This window comes from Nannobrachium achirus, assembly GCF_963921795.1.
Source record: "Nannobrachium achirus genome assembly, chromosome: 18".
NCBI lineage: Eukaryota > Metazoa > Chordata > Actinopteri > Myctophiformes > Myctophidae > Nannobrachium > Nannobrachium achirus.
The window spans coordinates 14,106,471-14,125,137 of NC_137825.1; the positions used below are offsets into that span (position 1 = coordinate 14,106,471).

Here is an 18,667-nt window from a genome sequence, read left to right on the forward strand (position 1 = left end):
CCGCTCCACGCTCACCAGCCAATCATCTGAGTCCAGCCGGCCCGTCAGGCCCCGCCTCTCCTCCGAGTCCGACAGCGAATCAGTGAGTGGAAAAAAAAATCACACCCGTGTGAACTGAGCGGTGGTCGTGGAGGCTGCGCAACAGCAAAACAAATATATATATATCCATCATCCATCCATCCATCATCCATCCATCCATCCATCATCCATCCATCCATCCATCCATCCATCCATCCATCCATCCATCCATCCATCCATCCATCCATCCATCCATCCATCCATCATCCATCCATCCATCCATCCATCATCCATCATCCATCCATCCATCCATCCATGCATCCATCCATCCATCCATCCATCCATCCATCCATCCATCCATCATCCATCCATCCATCATCAATCCATCATCCATCCATCCATCCGACTTGCTGACCCACCCTTCCCCCCTGTGTGTGTGTGTGTGTGTGTGTGTGTGTGTGTGTGTGTGTGTGTGTGTGTGTGTGTGTGTGTGTGTGTGTGTGTGTGTGTGTGTGAGTGTGAACAACAGCGCCCCTCCCTTAACATGTGTGGTCAGAAAAGGTACTGCAGGGCAGGCTACATACAGACAAGGATGGACGGACGCACGGGCGGACGGACGGACGGACGCACGGACGGACACATACCCACTAGGGGTGCCACGGTTCGTGTAGCCCACGGTTCGGTTCGTACCTCGGTTTTGGGGTCACGGTTTCGGTACGGTTCGGTACGTGTTTTGCATAAAAAAAATATGAATTGAATTATGACAGTGCCTCTTAGCCTTAACGTGGGTTAAAAATAATAATAATATAAAATACAAATAAAAAGGGGGAAAAAGATTTTCTTTTCTATTATCATTATCATCAATATTGGCCGTCGTCTTCAATTACAAAGTGCTTTATTTATGAACAAATTGTTTTGCACACAACAAGAGATACTATAGTAGGCTACAAGCTTGAGCAAATAGCCTCTGTAAGTTTTCATTACTATAACCAAAATAGACGGGTGTGTTCACTGTGTTGCCAAATGTTGCGAGAGGAATAAGCAACCAGGTCTATGAAAACAGGGCTTAAATAAGTGAATATAGGCCACGTGAGGTCTTTAAACCCATATACGTCGGCTATTTGAAAGTGGGCGAGCCAATCTACAAGCTCACCACCGCATCCACCATTATTTAGCCTACAAGCAACTTTACATAAAAACAAGCTCAACGTGGCTTATAATAATCAGACATGGCAACACACCATGCGTTGTTCTTCCACTATGCAGTCAGTCAGTGAGACTAGCGGGTGTCTGACAGAGCTCTTGCTGGGGGCTACGCAACGTTTGGCTTTGTTGCTTGCTAACGGTGCCTGCTATGGCCAGTCTAAAAACAGTCTGTAATGATGGGACTAACAACAACAAGCATATTTCTCCTGGAATTGTTCTCCACGTTACAACAACTACAATGCGTGCGCTCCGCACTGCACAGCTTAGCGATTAGCAAGACTTGCTTCGTTTTGTTTTTCCATCTCTGTGAGGACTCTCAACTGCTCTGCTGCGATTGTTGTCGGCACTTGTTACATAGTAGCCTAGGTGGGGGTGAGGGCTACGATGATTTGACATTAGTGCGTGTTTACTCGCGGAGCAGGGTTTAGTGGAGATTGTCTTGTGCACAATGCACAGTGTCTGTCCAGCTGTAAGAAATTAATTAATTGCAAAACCGAAAATCCGCGGTTCATAAAGGCGTATTGAACCGTGCAGGGCGTACCGTACGGTTCGGTTTTATACCGTGAACCGTAGCACCCCTAATACCCACACACACGGCCACGTATAGGAGACGGTGTGACCACCGCTCAAAAAAACATTTGGGGAATTAAGGCTTTCAAATAAGGAAAAGATTCCTACTTCAAAAACCGACATAAAAGTACTGTACACCTGTCTGCAATTTACAACGGGTCCTAGACTAGTCTTTTATACATTTGACATCCCCACATCCACCTCCAAAAGTTATTTGTAGGCTACACGTCCATTGTATTAGTTTTTTAATCAACAATTTAATCTTAGGCGCTATACTCCCTCTGCTAAACTGGGGAGAGCAACAGACTGACCTCATGCTTCCTTCTATGCATGAGGAGTCCAAGCTGCTTCTTTTCACCTGACAGGGGTTAGTTTTCCTGGTTCGTGTCATTCCAACCAGTTCCTTTCCCCTCCACCAGGATTACTGCATGTTTTTTGTGAGGGTATCTACCCTGCATGTACTTCTATTGCTCCTATATTGTGTTTAAATGTCTTGATGAATTGAATGCACAGGAACACAATGTCCGCAGGTCTTTTTGTGTTATCCTTTTAGCATCGTTGTATAATCTTAGTCACTGTATCAACTGTTAGTTAATAAATTATACTTTTTCTCTTTTGTCCCCCAAAACATAGCAGGGCTATTTAGTTTTTTAGTTTGTTTTTTACTAAAAGTGTGCGTGTGCGTGCGTCTCTCAGGGGGCGGGGCTCTCGGACGTAGAAGACTCCTCCTTCCATCGGAGGCCTGCCAGTCGCCAGTCCTCCAGTGATTCCAAACAGGTGCGGCGCGCCAGCCAGAGGTCGAAGGTCAGGGGTCGCGACTCCGGGGTGTTTGAGAGGGCCTCGACCCACAGCCTCTCCCAGATCACAGTGAGTATATGGAGCAGGGACGTGCAGAATGTTAGAGAGGCAGGGGCTGAAACCTCTAAAAGGGCCTTTTGGTGGAAATTGATTGAAAATAGCAGACTCCAAGCTCACAACGTGTTGCAGCGCGACGCGTTGTGAGCTTGGAGGTCGGCTAATTTCGGCGATTTATACCAGGCTGAACTAAGCATAATCAAGTGAATACTGGAGATGTGGCGTAACGGCATGGATTTCTACACAGAGAGGGCAATTCTTTCAACATAAGATGCTGCATTCAAGTTCAGGAAAAATTGGACCAGGCAATCTCTTGAATGCTGCCTCCAGGTATGGCATGGAAAGGGAGCATTTGCGTTTCTTTCACCGTAGTAAAAACTGCATAAATGGTCTGGAGAGGGCACTTTTTACAGACGGATAAAAGGGCAGGGGCTCAAGCCACCTTTGATGTCTATGTGTGCACGTGCCTGACTATGGACACTCTTCGACGACTAAAACAATGACTTGTCGTCGACTCCCTTTTTTCACTGACGTAAACGAAATAAAAACTAAGCTATGATGACTAAAACTAAGACTAAATATTGTTAATTTAGTCAATGTCAGGGAGAAGTGGAGAAGAGATCCAATAGAACTAAAAGACAAGTCATGTTATGTTTGGTTGCGTCAGGTGTTACACTCTGAAAATAGATGAACAAGCTTTCAGCGCTGCACAAAGAGAAGCACTGTGAGCTTGTAGATCTGCTATTTTTCAGAACCGTAAATGTCCCCCCAAATTGTTCATGATTTTTGTCTTCCAAATTTCCCCCCAATTTTCAATTCACTTCTCACCCCCTGAACTCTCACAATACATTACATTCATGGCACGTTGAGAGCTAACCCATTTCTTCCCCCAGTGCCAATTGCCTTAGCTGCAATCCTGGGGCACTACTCTCCCTCTGCCACCCCGGGGAAGAGCCCCGAACTGAGCTCATGCTTCCTTGAGCTTGCAGATCTTTCATTATCTTTTTGACCTTTCACCCCAACGTACAATGAATGCCATACTTTTGGAACGGTACGCCAGGTAGAAGTGATCATAACTCTCTTTCACATATCGTCGTTGTTGGGTGGAAACCTTGTATGTCCAAAACCGTTTTGTATTTATCGTTATGAAAATGATCTAAACTAGTGAAAATAGACGATCTACAAGCACACAAGTAGATCGCCTATTTTCACTAGTTTTGTGCAATAGTCTTGTGTGATGAGCCAGGGCTTTACTTTACGGAAAAACATACAAATTTTAAACTTGGAGATACAAGGTTTCTGCCTGACAGTGACGATATTCTTCCCCATAACTCTCTTTCACATGGTATTCCCCCCTTCACTTAAACTGTGATCTATGGTGTACAGTAGGTTAGAAGTTATCTGGACTCTCTCGTTCTTTTATGGTTTAGGTTTTCAGGTTCAGGCCCCCAGAGCCGCGGGAGTGACAATGACATATGCTTGTGTTTAGCCGTTCTGTCAGAAGCAATCGAGTGGCGTGCCCACGTGACGCGGGGTCACGCTGACTCGCAGACCCGTTAAACCGAATACTTGTCATGTTTATGAATGGTGTTTCATAGCGCGTGAGCCTGTGGGGCCCCCACCTCAACGTCCTTTAGTTTATGATTTGGACTCCTTAGTATTTCACCTGACGGGTGCATGTTGTTGTAAAAGCATTTACAAGCTCCAATATGTGACCTTGTGTGTAATTAGTAACTAGTCCTTGCCCGTTGTTGTGGTGTGTACCGAGGTGAAAGTATCGGCTCTTAGAATAGTAGGATTTAAAGACGTATCAGTGATGTCAGTCATCTCCAAATTTGGGCACTGTTTCAGACATCACTCAGACAGACAGACAGACAGACAGACAGACAGACATCCCGTTGTTTATTATCTAGGATAAGTATTTGATACACTGTCCATGTGTACAGTATATGTACGTCCCTTATCTGTACGTCCCTTTTCTGATGTGAGCACCGCTCATTTCACACCAGTGTGATTTTTTTTGGTCAATCTGCCCGTTTCCCCAAACAATGTTCCAATCTGATTGACCAGCTGAAATAAAACAATGAAATATAATATAGTTGTCGTCACGTGGAAACCTCATGTCCAAAGCTGTTGCTATTCAGGATTCAAATTCAGAAATTAGCTAAACATATTTTTGCATGCCATGATGGCGTTGTAATGCCTGGTGTATACTATATTTTTCGTCATTGTTTGAGTTGTAGATAATGAAATGGGCACTATTCTGTAGTGGTGACTTCCTGTAGTTGTGAATGAATGAATGCAGACAACACAACATGCCAGCACAGACGAGCTCCCAGCAGGGGAGACACACCAGAATAGATACCTCGCATGTTGTTAGGGTGTGTGTGTGTGTGTGGGGGGGGGGGAATCCCACATGAATGGTGTCTCTGTACACATGACATCAACAAGCTCACATTCATTGGTGGAAGGTAAAAATGCCCTATTAAAAATGTTACTGGCGTAAAAGAATAAAAGAAACCAGTAACTCAAGTTTTCAAATAATTGTAGTGGAGTAAAAGTACAATATTTGTCCCTGAGATGTTGTAGAGAAGAAGCAAAGGTTTTGCAAGTCAGAAACACTCCGGTAAAGTAAAATGTTATCACCAAACCTAAGTACCTAAGTACAGTACTTGATTAAATGTACAGTATTTTCTGGACTATAAGGCGCACCTGACTATAAGGCGCACTGTCAATGAATGGTCTATTTTCAAACTGTTTTCATATATAAGGCGCATCTGACTATAAGGCGCACATAATAGACGCTACCGTTGCGTTATGCATCCAACAGATGGAGCTGTGCTAAAGGGAATGTCAATGTCAATGAATGATCCATATATAAGGCGCACTGGACTATAAGGCGCACTGTAGTTTTTTGAGAAAATTAAAGGCTTTTAAGTGCGCCTTATAGTCCGGAAAATACGGTATTTAGTTATTTTTACACCACAGGTAAGACTGCAGGCCTCTCTGCATGGCTCACCCATATATTTAACTATGACTTAAACCAGTAAAGCTGAAGGATTTTACACAGACGTTGCTCAGTTCAGTCAGAAACTTACATCAAGATAAACCGTTTCATTGCAATGATATTGCATAAGATTTAGCGGTGCGTGACTGTGCTCCTGTGAGCTCCTGTGTGTCTGTGAAACACAAGAGTCTGAGATCAGACACCCCCCTTAAAAGAGCCTGAGACAGTTATTACCTAAATGGTAAATGGTGCATTTATATAGCGCTTTATTCCAACGCGTTTTATTGTGCATTACATTCACCCATTCACACACACATTGATACACTGATGGCAGAGGAAACCATGCATGCAAGGCACCAACCTGCACATCGGGAGCAAGTGTCAGTGTCTTGCTCAAGGACACTTCGACGAGGGTTATGGTTAAAGGACAACTCCAGACTAAATAACATCTAGGCTCGATTGTCCTACTTTTATTGATCCCGAATGACTGTCCATGTGTTCTATTAGGCAGAAATGCCCCTGTAGTCCAGTTACATGTATTTGGCCGTGGACCCCCATCTCAAAATATGTTGTTCCAGGGACCCCCCCAGAAGCAAATATTTGAGTTACAAATGTTCGCTTTAAAAAAAGATAGGCCTATGTTCAAAGATCTGCACAAAATGTCACGATTGTTCAAAAATAGCAGCTCTACAAGCTCGCAGCGCGGCACTCGGTCACCTCTGTTGTTGTTTGGGGGTGAGCGTTTGCCCCCCGGACAATAGCCGGGACAAGCATTTGTCCACGAGCAAAGTGACTACTGGCCAATCACAGCAAGTCTTTTCCGGGACTTAGGAGAAAGTAGTTACCTTCCACTATCACGCACATGGCAGCACTCGATCCAGGGACGTGCTGGGCCCCTGATTTAGCCCGGGAAAAAGAGTTGGAGAGGCCCTCATTGCGTCCTATAGAGAGATCTCTCTCTATAGCACTGCTGCTACTCAAAGATTTGCCATTTCAGATCATGACAAGTGACAAGCCAGTGGGCCAATTACATGAGTTATATTTCGTCGTTGTTGGGTGGAAACCTTGTATGTCCAAAACCGTTTGTTTTGTGTTTATCATTTTAAAAATGATTTAAACTAGTAAAAACAGCCGATCTACAAGCACACAACGCCTTGCACCGCGAGGCGTTGTGTGCTTGTAGATCTGCTGTTTTCACTACTTTTGTGCGACGGCCTTGTATGATGAAGCTGGGCTTTGCTTTGCGAAAAAATGTACAAATTTGAAACTTGGAGATACGAGGTTTCTGCCCCACAGTGACGATTTACTTTGTTGGCCGCCCAGCCCTCAAAATGGAACGAAGGCCGACATTTTATTTTTATTGTTTTCCTAATGGCCGGCCTGGACCGGCCGGGAATGAACCGGCCGTTCGGGAGTTGTCCCGCTTTTTCCAATGGCCAGCACGGCCCTGAATCAATCTGTGGATTGGTCTACAGGGGCAGTTCTCTCAATTAGCCAGAGTCTGTGGTCTGACAATGATGAGTTATGTGCTCCGTCCTGCACGTGGCAGACTGACTCACACAAGAACCAGTCAATGCAATGATTAAGACAGGACACAATTAGATGGTACACATCACAATGTGTCAATAATTAAAGATTTCTGGCCCCGGACGGCTGGCATAGCCGTCTGGTCACCTAGGCTGGTAATCCTGCCTGAAAACGTTTCACAGGTTCGAGTCCCAAATCACAACGACCTTTGCAGCGTGTAACCCTCACCCCCCCCCCCCCCCCCCCCCCCCCCCCCATCTATCTCCCCATTTCCCGTCAGTCTACTGTATACCTATCAATAAAGGAATAAAAAGCATATATATACACTATATACACATATGTAGGACATTAGTTTACACATCCCTAATGTGTGGATACATAAAGATTTTTAATATAATGCATATTCTATAAAACATACATGATGAATAAGGGCCAAGCAAGAACTGTGCCTGTATAAAATTATTAGTATTATTATTACTAGTATTATTATAATACATTTTTTAGATCAAATGATTTAAAGCGTATACAGGGTATGCGCGTGACATCATCATCATACCCGGAAGTTATGCGGGAACACCTAGTACTAAGTGGCAAAAAACTACTTTCTGGCCTTGACAGCCCATACATCCAAACAGAAAAGTCCTATCTGATTGCATTAAACTACGTTAAACTCACTTTGCCACTCACTTTGTCACTCGATTTGCCATTCACGTTATGCATGCGCATACCCTCTATATTAGGCTTTCCTCCGTGGTGGAAAGTCTGGTGAAGCAAGGTTAGGCCTGTACAGTACACCGCAATAAACTACAGCAGTAGCACACATAAAGCCCTAGGGGAATAAAAGGGACCCAAAGCAGAGAAAGAACGCAACCTCAGTATGAAAGGTCATCCTTCATCAACAGCATTTCCACTGGTGGTCTCCTCTATCTGTGGAAAGGTCCCTGCGGAGTGGCCTACACTGGTCAAATCAAAAGACCACTCAGAATTCTTAGATATTGTACAGTAAGTGATCATAAAACTGCCATCCCCACACACACACACACACGCACACACACACACACACACACACACACACACACACACACACACACACACAATAAACCTCGACTATGCCTATGTTCAGGCATTATGTGTGTCAAGCCAACCATTCCCCAGATATCCTTAAGATTGTGGGATATTGAAAGAATTACTGTTTCATCACGGGCGGGTGACATACAGTAATACAAATAACAGAAGCCGCTTTCTAGAGAAGCCTATTGGATCCATACCGGTGACAATCTAGAGCCCTATGAACTAAATGATGACTTGAGCTTATCATGCTTTTTTTTATAGACTTTCTCTGAGGTGTATTGAGGGATATTCTGTCTGGGTCACTGCTTTTCAACCTACAGTATCTTCTTCACTAATGTTCATGATAAAATAGCACAAAAAATAAATCAAAAATCCCACTCGGTCTGTGTCTCTTAAGCCCATTTTCCACTGGCCCAACTCCACACCACTCCACACCACACCGCCCACTTGTGCCAGGTTTTCAACTACAAGGACCTGGGTAGAGTGGTGTGAAAGTGGTACTAAACAGGGTACTAAAAAGTATCCACTCTAGAGTAGGTCTGAGCTAGGCCAAACAGGGCCAAACACTTCATAATGACTGATCACTCACTGACTTTTCATTTAGACCACCAGGATATAGTTGTAATACCTGTACATGATAATAGATTATATTGTGTTATAACCACTATTATAATCTATTATAGTGTATTTTAATTATCATAGTAATACATTAATACTTTATAATGTATTATAATCACAGTTATAATCCATTACAGTGCATTATAATTAGGATAGTTGTAATACAAATTTATATTGTATTATAATCACAGTTAAAAGGGTCAATTTGTTTCTTACCGATAGGGGTACTTTTTTGTAATGGAAAATGTAGATATTTTTATGTGGTGCGGTGTGGTGTGGTGTAGTGTGGTGTGGTGTGGTGCTAAAACTGCAGTCGAAAAGGGGCTTTAGTAGGGCTGTGGGCAGTTCAGAAACCCGTCTACCAGTGACATCATTGTTAGGCTGGGTTTTACTTGTGTGTTTCTCGCTTATTCCTGTGCGCAGGCCCAGTTTATGGGCCCTTGCATTCTTTAAATAATAATAAAGTTGTATACATGCCTAGTTCTTGCTTGACTTTTATGTATGTCTCCCCTACATAAACTACAGTCCACTGCAGTACATATCAGTTGTAATGCCTGGTTCATACTTAGATGCATGCCAAAAATAACATGTCTACGTTTGTGAGCTTGTCGATCAGCTATTTTCGGAGTGAGCACCTGCACACAACCAAGCATAAAATGACTTGTCTTTTAGTTCTACTGGATCACTTCTCCACTGGTCCCTCCCTAACAATTTTAGTCTATTTGTTGATGAAATTGTCAGTATATTTAGTCATAGTTTCAGTCATTTATTCGATTTTATTTCATTTTTATTCAAGTCAACGAATATTTTTCATCATAGTTCATAGTCAAAGAAATCAACACTGCTGCGGTGCAGTATGGCCTGCATTTCATCTTGGTCTTGATGCTCGCATTGATTGACTCTTCTGTGAAACTGCTCACGTGCAGAACAGTGCACATACCTCATTATGGCTGTTGTTTGTCATAATAAGGAATATGTACCGACATTGTGAAACGTTAGTCTGGTGCTTGTGTCTTCCTTCACGTTTGCTGCACGTGGTTCTGCCCATGTGACATCAAATGCCATTTGTAGCATCCTTGTGTCAATGCCATCTAGGGCAGTGGTTCCCAAGCTGGGGGTTGGGAGGGACCCCTAAACTATTTTGTGGGGGCTCCAGATGATTGTTTTCTAACTCAACAGTAAACAAACCGTCATCCATTATAAGTGTGTACAGGGTATATTGCACACTTCTAAAGTTGCGATTTAATTACTTTTAAGACCTTTTTAATACAAAATTGGCCAACTATTTTTGAAACATTACATAAGAAAGAGGCAAACGTTGCACTGTGAGGCGTTGTGAGCTTGTAGGTCGGCTATTTTCGCAATATCTATCTTTGGAACCGAGTCAAACGTAAATGTAATGTAAATGTAAATATAACGTGTGCGATTCCAAGCGCTTGTCAGGGTGGGCGGTCCCAAGTTCAAAATATGATTCTTCTAGCCGGGGACCCAGTCACCAAAATTGGAGGGGACCTGTGATTTTCTGCCGTACTTTTTATTTCTGTTTTATCTATTAGTTTGGTCATTAAGGTCCACAGAATGAGAGGCCTGCTCTGCTGGAAACATCGTGAAAAAAAGTTATGGCCATTTGTATATTCACTGTCCCATCGACTTCAATAGAAATATTTAAAAAAAGAAAAGAAGTCTGCATTAATAAGCATGTGAGGGGTCAAACCAGGGGTTCTTTATGATTCGGAATCCATTGCAAGCATTTGTTTTGCATGAAAAACATTCCTTGGGATAGATTTCGGCTCCCCAAAAGTGTGAAAAGTGATTGAGTCATCACTTTTTTTCCACTTTTCACAGTTTTGGGCTGCCGAAAGTTAACCCAAGGAATGTTTTTCATGCAAAACAAATGCTTGAAATGGATTCAGAATCACAAAGAACTCCTAGTTTGACCCCTCAAATGCTACTTAAAGCAGATTTGTTTTATTTTTTTAATATTTCTAGTGGAGTCAATGGGACAGTGAATATACAAATGGCCATAACTTTTTTCCGCGATGTTTCCGGCAGAGCAGGCCTCTCATTCTGTTGACCTTAATGACCAAACTAATAGATAAAACAGAAATATAAAGTACGGCAGAAAATCACAGGTCCTACCCTATTCCTTGAGCTTTTGGGCTTGTGGGTCCCCGGCTAATCTGGGGGGTCAAGGCCTGAAAGGTTTGGGGACGCTTGATCTTAGCCCTTTTCCTGCTGTACTACAGTATGAGCATCCATGTCTTGGCCTCAACACAGCAGCGCTGCTGACGCCCACTCACTTTAGCCTCTTCAGGTCACCTCCCATGTTGATTTCCACACTCTCCTCATCCCATACTAATTGCATAATAGGAAAGTGGCCGTCGGGGACTTTTCAGATCCTGTTCCATTGAGTCAATTACAGTATACAGGCAGCGAAATATCTGGAGTCATGCTTCTGGTTAACCTCTTCAGCCTCTTCAGTCCAACCCTCCCTGATCTTTGGGGTTAGCTCCTGTTGTTCCAGTTGCTCTCTCTTCCTCTTCCACTCAGGGACGTGCTGGGCCCCTGATTAGGCCCGGGAAAAATTGTTGGAGAGGCCCTCATTGCGTGCTATAGAGAGAGATCTCTCTCTATAGCGCTGCTGCTACTCAAAGATTTGCCATTTCAGATCATGACAAGTGACAAGCCAGTGGGCCAATTACATGAGTTATATTTCGTCGTTGTCGGGTGTCCAAAACCGTTTGTTTTGTATTTATCATTTTAAAAATGATTTAAACTAGTGAAAACAGCCGATCTACAAGCACACAACGCCTCGCACCGCGAGGCGTTGTGTGCTTGTAGATCTGCTATTTTCACTACTTTTGTGCGACGGCCTTGTATGATGAAGCAGGGCTTTGCTTTGCGAAAAAATGTACACATTTGAAACTTGTAGATACGAGGTTTCTGGCCGAGAGTGACGATTTACTTTGTTGGCCGCCCAGCCCCCAAAATGGAACGAAGGCCGACATTTTCTTTTACATTTTTTCCTAATGGCTGCATGGCCTGGACTGGCCGGGAATGAACCAGCCGTTCGGGATTTGTCCCGCTTTTCCCAATGGCCAGCACGTCCCTGTCCCTCAGGTCCCCGCACGCTGCTCTCAGCTAATCCCCAGGCCCCAGATGACTTCCAGGGTGTAAGCGCCTCTCCTTCCTTCCTTCCTTCCGCCCCTTACTTTGGGAACTCGCTGGAGGCATGGATGTCTCTCTCAGCATGCTTGTTGGTTAACTTCGACACAGTTTCGGCATAGCGGGCTCTGTTTTTGATTTCCACCGCATGGCATTACTTCCTGCGGCTGAGGGCCATCTTTCCCACTCCCTCTAATCCTTGGGTGCCCTCAGGCTCAGCCTCACTGTCCCACTGAGAAAGCTGTGGTCCGAGCCGCAGTGATGGGGAAAAGTATACTGACAGCTCTTCTGTTGTTGCAACCATAGGTTGCTACTTACAGTAGTATGATGGCGACCAGATCCTGGTCTTCTTTCTCACTCTTCTGACATTATGACACCTCATCGCAATTGTTTGCGCACTGCAGTTCTGTATTCAGTATTCTATGTTGTGTAAGTGCAAGTGTCGAAATGGATTTCTTCAGTGAAGCTGGTTCTAGAATAAACTCCCCTTCGCAGTTGGAACTGCAGACTCACTCCAAATCTTCCGCCGTAATCTGAAGATTCACCTCTTCAGACTCCACCTCTGTAGCACTTGCCATACATAGATAGCCTTGACGACCTTGCAGGCTTAAATGCAAAGCATGTTATGTAGACTATAACCGAGTTCATTTGTTGACCTGGCATCCTATAGTGTGTATAGTTTTCAGTCTATTTGCCATATTTGGGGGATCAACAGTCTTCGGCTTAGCAGATTGATCAAACCTTACGTGACATTTCTGCCAATGAACCAATAAATGGTAGGAACGCACATTCAGGGATGGGACTCTACATACTTTCACAGAGCGACTGGTTGAGAGATGTTCTGCTGGACCGTACATCTGCCTGGAGGACCAGGGAGATGCAATCACGCTGCAGTAGCCGTGAAGCACGAGGTGTACTGCTTTAGAGGAGGACTCTGTTGTAATGACACGACTCAGCTTTGTGTGCACGTTTTCAACACAGTGTCTTTACGCTGGAGGACGTTGCCTTCAATGACACCTGGAAGAGGAGAACATCAACCTGAGGTTCCCTCCAGGCGCCGGGGCCACACAGCTGTGCTGATAGAGGATACAGTCTACCTCTGGGGAGGGTATACTCAGGTTTACATCCCGGTACATTTAACTTACTGCAACGTTCTTTATGCATTTGATGTCGACACCCACAGATGGTTCAAACCCAAGGTGTCGGGGACTGTTCCAGAGGGGAGGAAGAACCACTCAGCCTGTGTCTTGGGGAAGGTCATGTATATCCATGGAGGATGGACCCGGACTAGTTTAACTAATGCCATCTACAAGTTGGACACCACCTCAATGGTCTGGTCTTTAGTTAACACCAGAGGACCTCCAGCAACTTTTTCACACTATCATTCTGCCACCATCATAGGGACGAAGATGTTTGTATTTGGGGGATTTCCTGGGGATAACTACCGCTTTTACACCTACTACAACGTCAGAGTGTTTGACACAGAGACCAACTGCTGGCTGAACACACCTTCTCACGAGTTTATCCGAAATAGACCCAGGGGTCATTCAGCCTTTACCTACAACGGAGAGCTGTACATATATGGTGGCCGCACACAGCACCAAAAGTGCATCAATCTGTGGAAAAAGAATCCAAAGACCTTCTGCTGGAAGACGGTGGAGCCCAAGGGGAAAGGCCCGAGTCCAGTGGATAATATGAGCTGTGTTCTGGTGGGAGATCGTGTCGTTGTGTTTGCTGATGATCACCTGTTCATCCTGGACTTGAGTCCTGGTCTCAAGACGCTATGTAAGCTAGCAGTCATTCAGTACGGTCTGGAGCAGTCGGAACTCCCACACAACATCAGGTGGGAAGTGGAGGCCATGACTCCTGACAAACCGTCAGCAATGACTACCAGAAAGAGAAGCTCAGGGGTAAAGCATTTGACTGCAAAGAGAAGAAGAGAAGATCTGTGTTAAAACATGTACAAATAAATGAATAGCAGATGTACAAGCTTGCAGCTTGTACATCTGTGTGTAAAGCTGTGAGCTTTACACTGATGCTTTCCTGGTTTTAATGGGTTAATAGAGTTATTAACTACATTATTAATTACAGACCAATCTCAATTATCTGCTCAATAGCTAAAGTTTTTGAAAAATTAATTTATATTCAACTGTCCAATTATCTTTCTAAACACAATATTCTATCACCTTCTCAATCTGGTTTTCGTTCAAATCATTCTACAACTACTGCTCTAATAAAACTCACCAATGATATTTACTCTTCATCAGGCAATAGCGAACTCACAGGTGCAATTTTCATAGACCTTACCAAAGCATTTGATTTGGTTGATCACTATCTTCTACTAGACAAACTCTATTCTATCGGACTGTCACGTAATGCCCTACTGTGGTTCAACTCCTATTTACATAATAGAAAACAATGTGTTGTCATCCAGGGCAGTACTTCAGATTTAGCAGTGCAGGAACGTGGTGTGCCTCAAGGCTCAACCCTAGGTCCACTTCTCTTCTCCATCTTTATCAATGATCTTCCTTCAATCTTCTCTGACTGTAATGTTCAACTCTATGCAGACGACACAGTTATATACACATCAAAAACCAACTTATTACAAATTCAGTCATCACTTCAACTAAACTTCAATACTCTTGAATCATGGCTTTCAGATAATAAATTAATAATCAACAAAACTAAAACAAATACAATGCTCTTTGGGACGGCTCAGAATATTAAATCACAAACTCAAAATCAATCATACAATATTTCTTGTCTTGATGGTACAATACTGCATAGAGTTGATCAAATTAAATATCTTGGACTCTGGCTTGATTCATGTCTATCATTTAAATGTCATATCGATCACATCATTAGAAAAATCAACTTTAGCACTGGTGTCCTCTACCGTAACAAAAAATGCTTTACACATACAGTCAGAAAGAAACTTGTTCAACAACTCATACTTCCAATTCTTGATTATGCTGATGTGGTCTATCAAACGGCTCCCAAAACAAACCTTCTTCCACTTAACTCAGTTTATAACCGTTTATGCAGATTTGCTCTTGATTCTCCATATATGACCCACCACTGCACCCTGTATGAAACTCTCAATATACCATCTCCCACATTAAGAAGACAGCAGCACTGGCTGCAGTTCATTTTTAAATGTTATCACTTTCATTATCCACAGTACTTAAAACAATATTTCGAACGTTTGACTACCACACATCAGCTAAGACATTGTTCACAGATTTATTTTGAAGTTCCGGTTGTGTCGACATCAGTTGCTAAAAAATCATTTATGTTCAAAGCTCCTTCAGATTGGAACAACCTACCTGTTCATATCCGTTCAATAACATCTTTTAAACTATTTAAAACCACACTGTCCTCTCACTTTGAGACCACCTGTTCTTGTTTTAACTAATCATCATGTTTTGCTCATTCATCACTACAATAGATCTATAACGAAATGATTATATATGTGCTATATGTGTACTTTTGTGGCTGTTTGTTGTGTATGTTTTGTTTTGTTTTGTTTACTGTTTTGTTTACTGTTCTGTTTGTTTTGTATGTTGATCGAATTGTCTGTACACTTCTTGTCTAAATGTGAAAAAAGTGTATTTTGTAGAAGGAGCTCCTTGAAAACGAGATGGTTCATCTCAAGGGGTTAATCCTAAATAAAGAATTTCAATATATATTAATACTGCTTTTTATTGCCTTTTGTAATTAATGAATATATAATAATTATTAATTAATAACAAGACCCCAATTAATAAGTCTGAAGTTCCAATAAGTGTAGCTGTTGTTGAACAGCTAATAACAACACAATGATATCCCTGGACTGGTTTTAAGGCGATACATTTCTACCTCAAACTATTTTTTTTTCTTCCCTCCTTGGAAAAGGAAGCATATTCTAACTGTCCAGTCCAAACATTTAGTCCGATAAAATTAAGGCAGAGGTTGGACAAAATTGTATTATTTAGTTTTTCAACTGACTCTGTTAGGAAATTAGGTCTACTAGCCAGGATAAAAAATCTACCATGATCTGCTCACTGCAAATACCCACAGTGGCCAAATCAAGTTGGGCTCCCATCGACTTTCTATACAGGAGGAAAATACCCAGAAAAAAGAAATCTGCTTTAAGTAGGATGTGAGGGGTCTAACTAGGGGTTTGTCATGATGCTGAATCCATTGCAAGCATTTGTTTTGCACAAAAAACATTCATTGGCCCCAGAAAACGCCAACAAAAGATGATTTATTTTTGATGACTCATCACTTTTCATCACTTAACCATCATTTTCTGGGACCATTTTTAGCCCAAGTAATGTTTTTTGTGCAAAACAAATGCTTGCAATGGATTCAGATGACAAACCCCTAGTTAGACCCCTCACATCCTACTTAAAGCTTTTTTTCTTTCTGGGTATTTTCCTCCTGTATAGAAAGTCGATGGGAGCCCAACTTGATTTGGCCACTGTGGGTATTTGCAGTGAGCAGATCATGGTAGATTTGTTATCCTGGCTAGTAGACCTAATTTCCAAACAGAATCAGTTGAAAAACGAAATAATAAAATTTTGTCCAACCTGAGTGTATTTCTTCCCTAGATTTACTAGACTAATTATCCATACCATCTATGGCGAAATATGAATCCACCAAGATCGCTTCTCAGCCTCTTGCTGGTATGTACAGTACGTATGTACTGTATGTCCCTCATAAAAAGCACCGCTCACTTCACACTGGGCGCGATAATGGAATCCGTAGGAGACGGGGTTGAATAAATTACAAGGCGCCGCTTGTGATTGGCTGGAACGGAGGTCGGGAGCGCTCGGCTGTGGTCACATGGACCGCATGGGTCCATGTTAACACATCTGGTGCCAACCCCGAGTTTCCCGAGTTTGTATTGGTACTAGTGCTGTGCCAACCCCGAGTTTCCCGAGTTTGGGCCGTTTTTGAAAAAAAATAAAAAATAGTTTTTTCATTTTTTTTTTTTTTTTTAATTTTTTTTTGGACCTCCAGAAATGTGTTAGGCATGATCGCGATCGTGAAATTGCATGTTTAACCCCCATACCAACCCATTCTTTCAAACATGGCAGCCATGTTTGTTTACATCTGAAGAAAACATAATGGCTCATAAATCATGAATGCCTGAACGGATTTCCAAGCGGATTTTTTTGTTTGAAAGCTGTGAACAGCCTGCACACACGTGGTGCATCATCTAGGCATGGGCGTGCACTTTTTACACAATTGCACAATTACATGGAAGTCTATGGTAACCATGGCAACGCGGGACATTGGCCGGAAAAAATCATTGCAACATAAGTGTTAACTATGCTTAAACCTAACCCAAACCCTAACCTCAGTAACCGTGACGCTGGTGAGTAGCTATAACCTGCCGACGCTGGTGAACCGAAAACAAGCACTCCTTCCCCCACCGTCTCCTACGTATTCCATAATAGCACACTGGCCGTGATTTTATTTTACCTAAGTAAAAGTACCAATACCACAATATAGAAATACATAATAAAGTATTATACATGTCCAGTATTCAAAATGTACTTAAAGTACCAAAATTGGGCAGAATGTCCTGTTTCAACCGTTTTCAAATGTATAGTATAGTAAAAAAAAAATTAGCATGTAGATCTGGTGGCTATTTCCAAATAGCCGAAATGTGTATAATAAAGTGGTTCATACCGTATATGTTTCGTGGTTATCTAAAACTACACATTTTCTATAGTGGCTAAATGCTGTTATTGACACCCCTTCTCCATTTATTTTGTGTGTGTGTGTGTGTGTGTGTGTGTGTGTGTGTGTGTGTGTGTGTGTGTGTGTGTGTGTGTGTGTGTGTGTGTGTGTGTGTGTGTGTGTGTGTGTGTGTGTGTGTGTGTGTGTGTGTGTGTGTGTGTGTCAATGCAGTGCAGTGATTCTCAAAAGCTTTTGGCTCTTCTTTTGGATATACTGTAACTTTTTCATCCACAGCAACCCAAATGTTTTCTCCTCACTCTTCCTATGTTCATGGCATATTTGACTCATTTATAGTATGTCATACTATTTATCGTGCTAACGATTGTTGCTATTCTTATATGTCCTTAATGATGATGATGGAGACCACAAGTCCACAACATTAAAATTATGATCTACTGCAGTTGGTAGCATACATTTATATCTCTTAAAATGTTCATTGTCTTTGGACTTGTATCCTGAGACCAGTTTCATTGGTCAATTCTCAATATTATTAATGTATTCTGCGGCTATCTGGATTGACTTCACGGCAACCAGTTTGAGAAACTGTGATCTAGTGCAGTAGTTCTCAACCTGTGGGTTATTTTGGGGCCGTTCCCAGATGATTAACTTAATGTGCAACATTGTTTTCTCACTCAACAGCAAACAAACCAACTTAAAGTTTACGTGTGTCACATTTCTAAAGTGACAATTTAAGGAATTTTTAATACCTCTAAAATAACTAATTAAACATTGGCCAAATTGTCAAATATTAGAGGCAGAAATTGTGAAAGTAGCCGATCTACATGCTCACAACGGCGTTGTAAGCAGATGGGTGCCCAGTTAAAATATGATTATTTATGGCAGTGATGGCTGAGTGGTTAGTGTCCATACCTAGGACCATACCTAGGACTCCGGAGGCCC

General features: G+C 42.5%; 2 protein-coding genes across 2 annotated transcripts in view; both read left to right on the forward strand.

The window, feature by feature from the left end:
• Window positions 1-18,667, forward strand: part of LOC308302892 (melanopsin-A-like) — a gene marked incomplete at both ends in the record, with an annotated part of 68,899 nt that overhangs the window by 43,324 nt on the left and 6,908 nt on the right. The window contains 2 exons of the mRNA XM_080747210.1: window positions 1-82; window positions 2,491-2,661. The exon at window positions 1-82 is cut by the window's left edge and continues 93 nt beyond it. Of these exons, the coding sequence (XP_080603336.1) occupies window positions 1-82; window positions 2,491-2,661 (253 nt within the window). The remainder of the gene's footprint in view (window positions 83-2,490; window positions 2,662-18,667) is intronic.
• On the forward strand, window positions 12,874-14,311 carry LOC308303747 (kelch domain-containing protein 3-like; the record flags this gene model as incomplete). Its single annotated transcript, XM_080748243.1, has 2 exons — window positions 12,874-13,841; window positions 14,305-14,311. 2 exons carry the CDS (start codon window positions 12,874-12,876, stop codon window positions 14,309-14,311), a joined length of 975 nt encoding a protein of 324 aa, XP_080604369.1.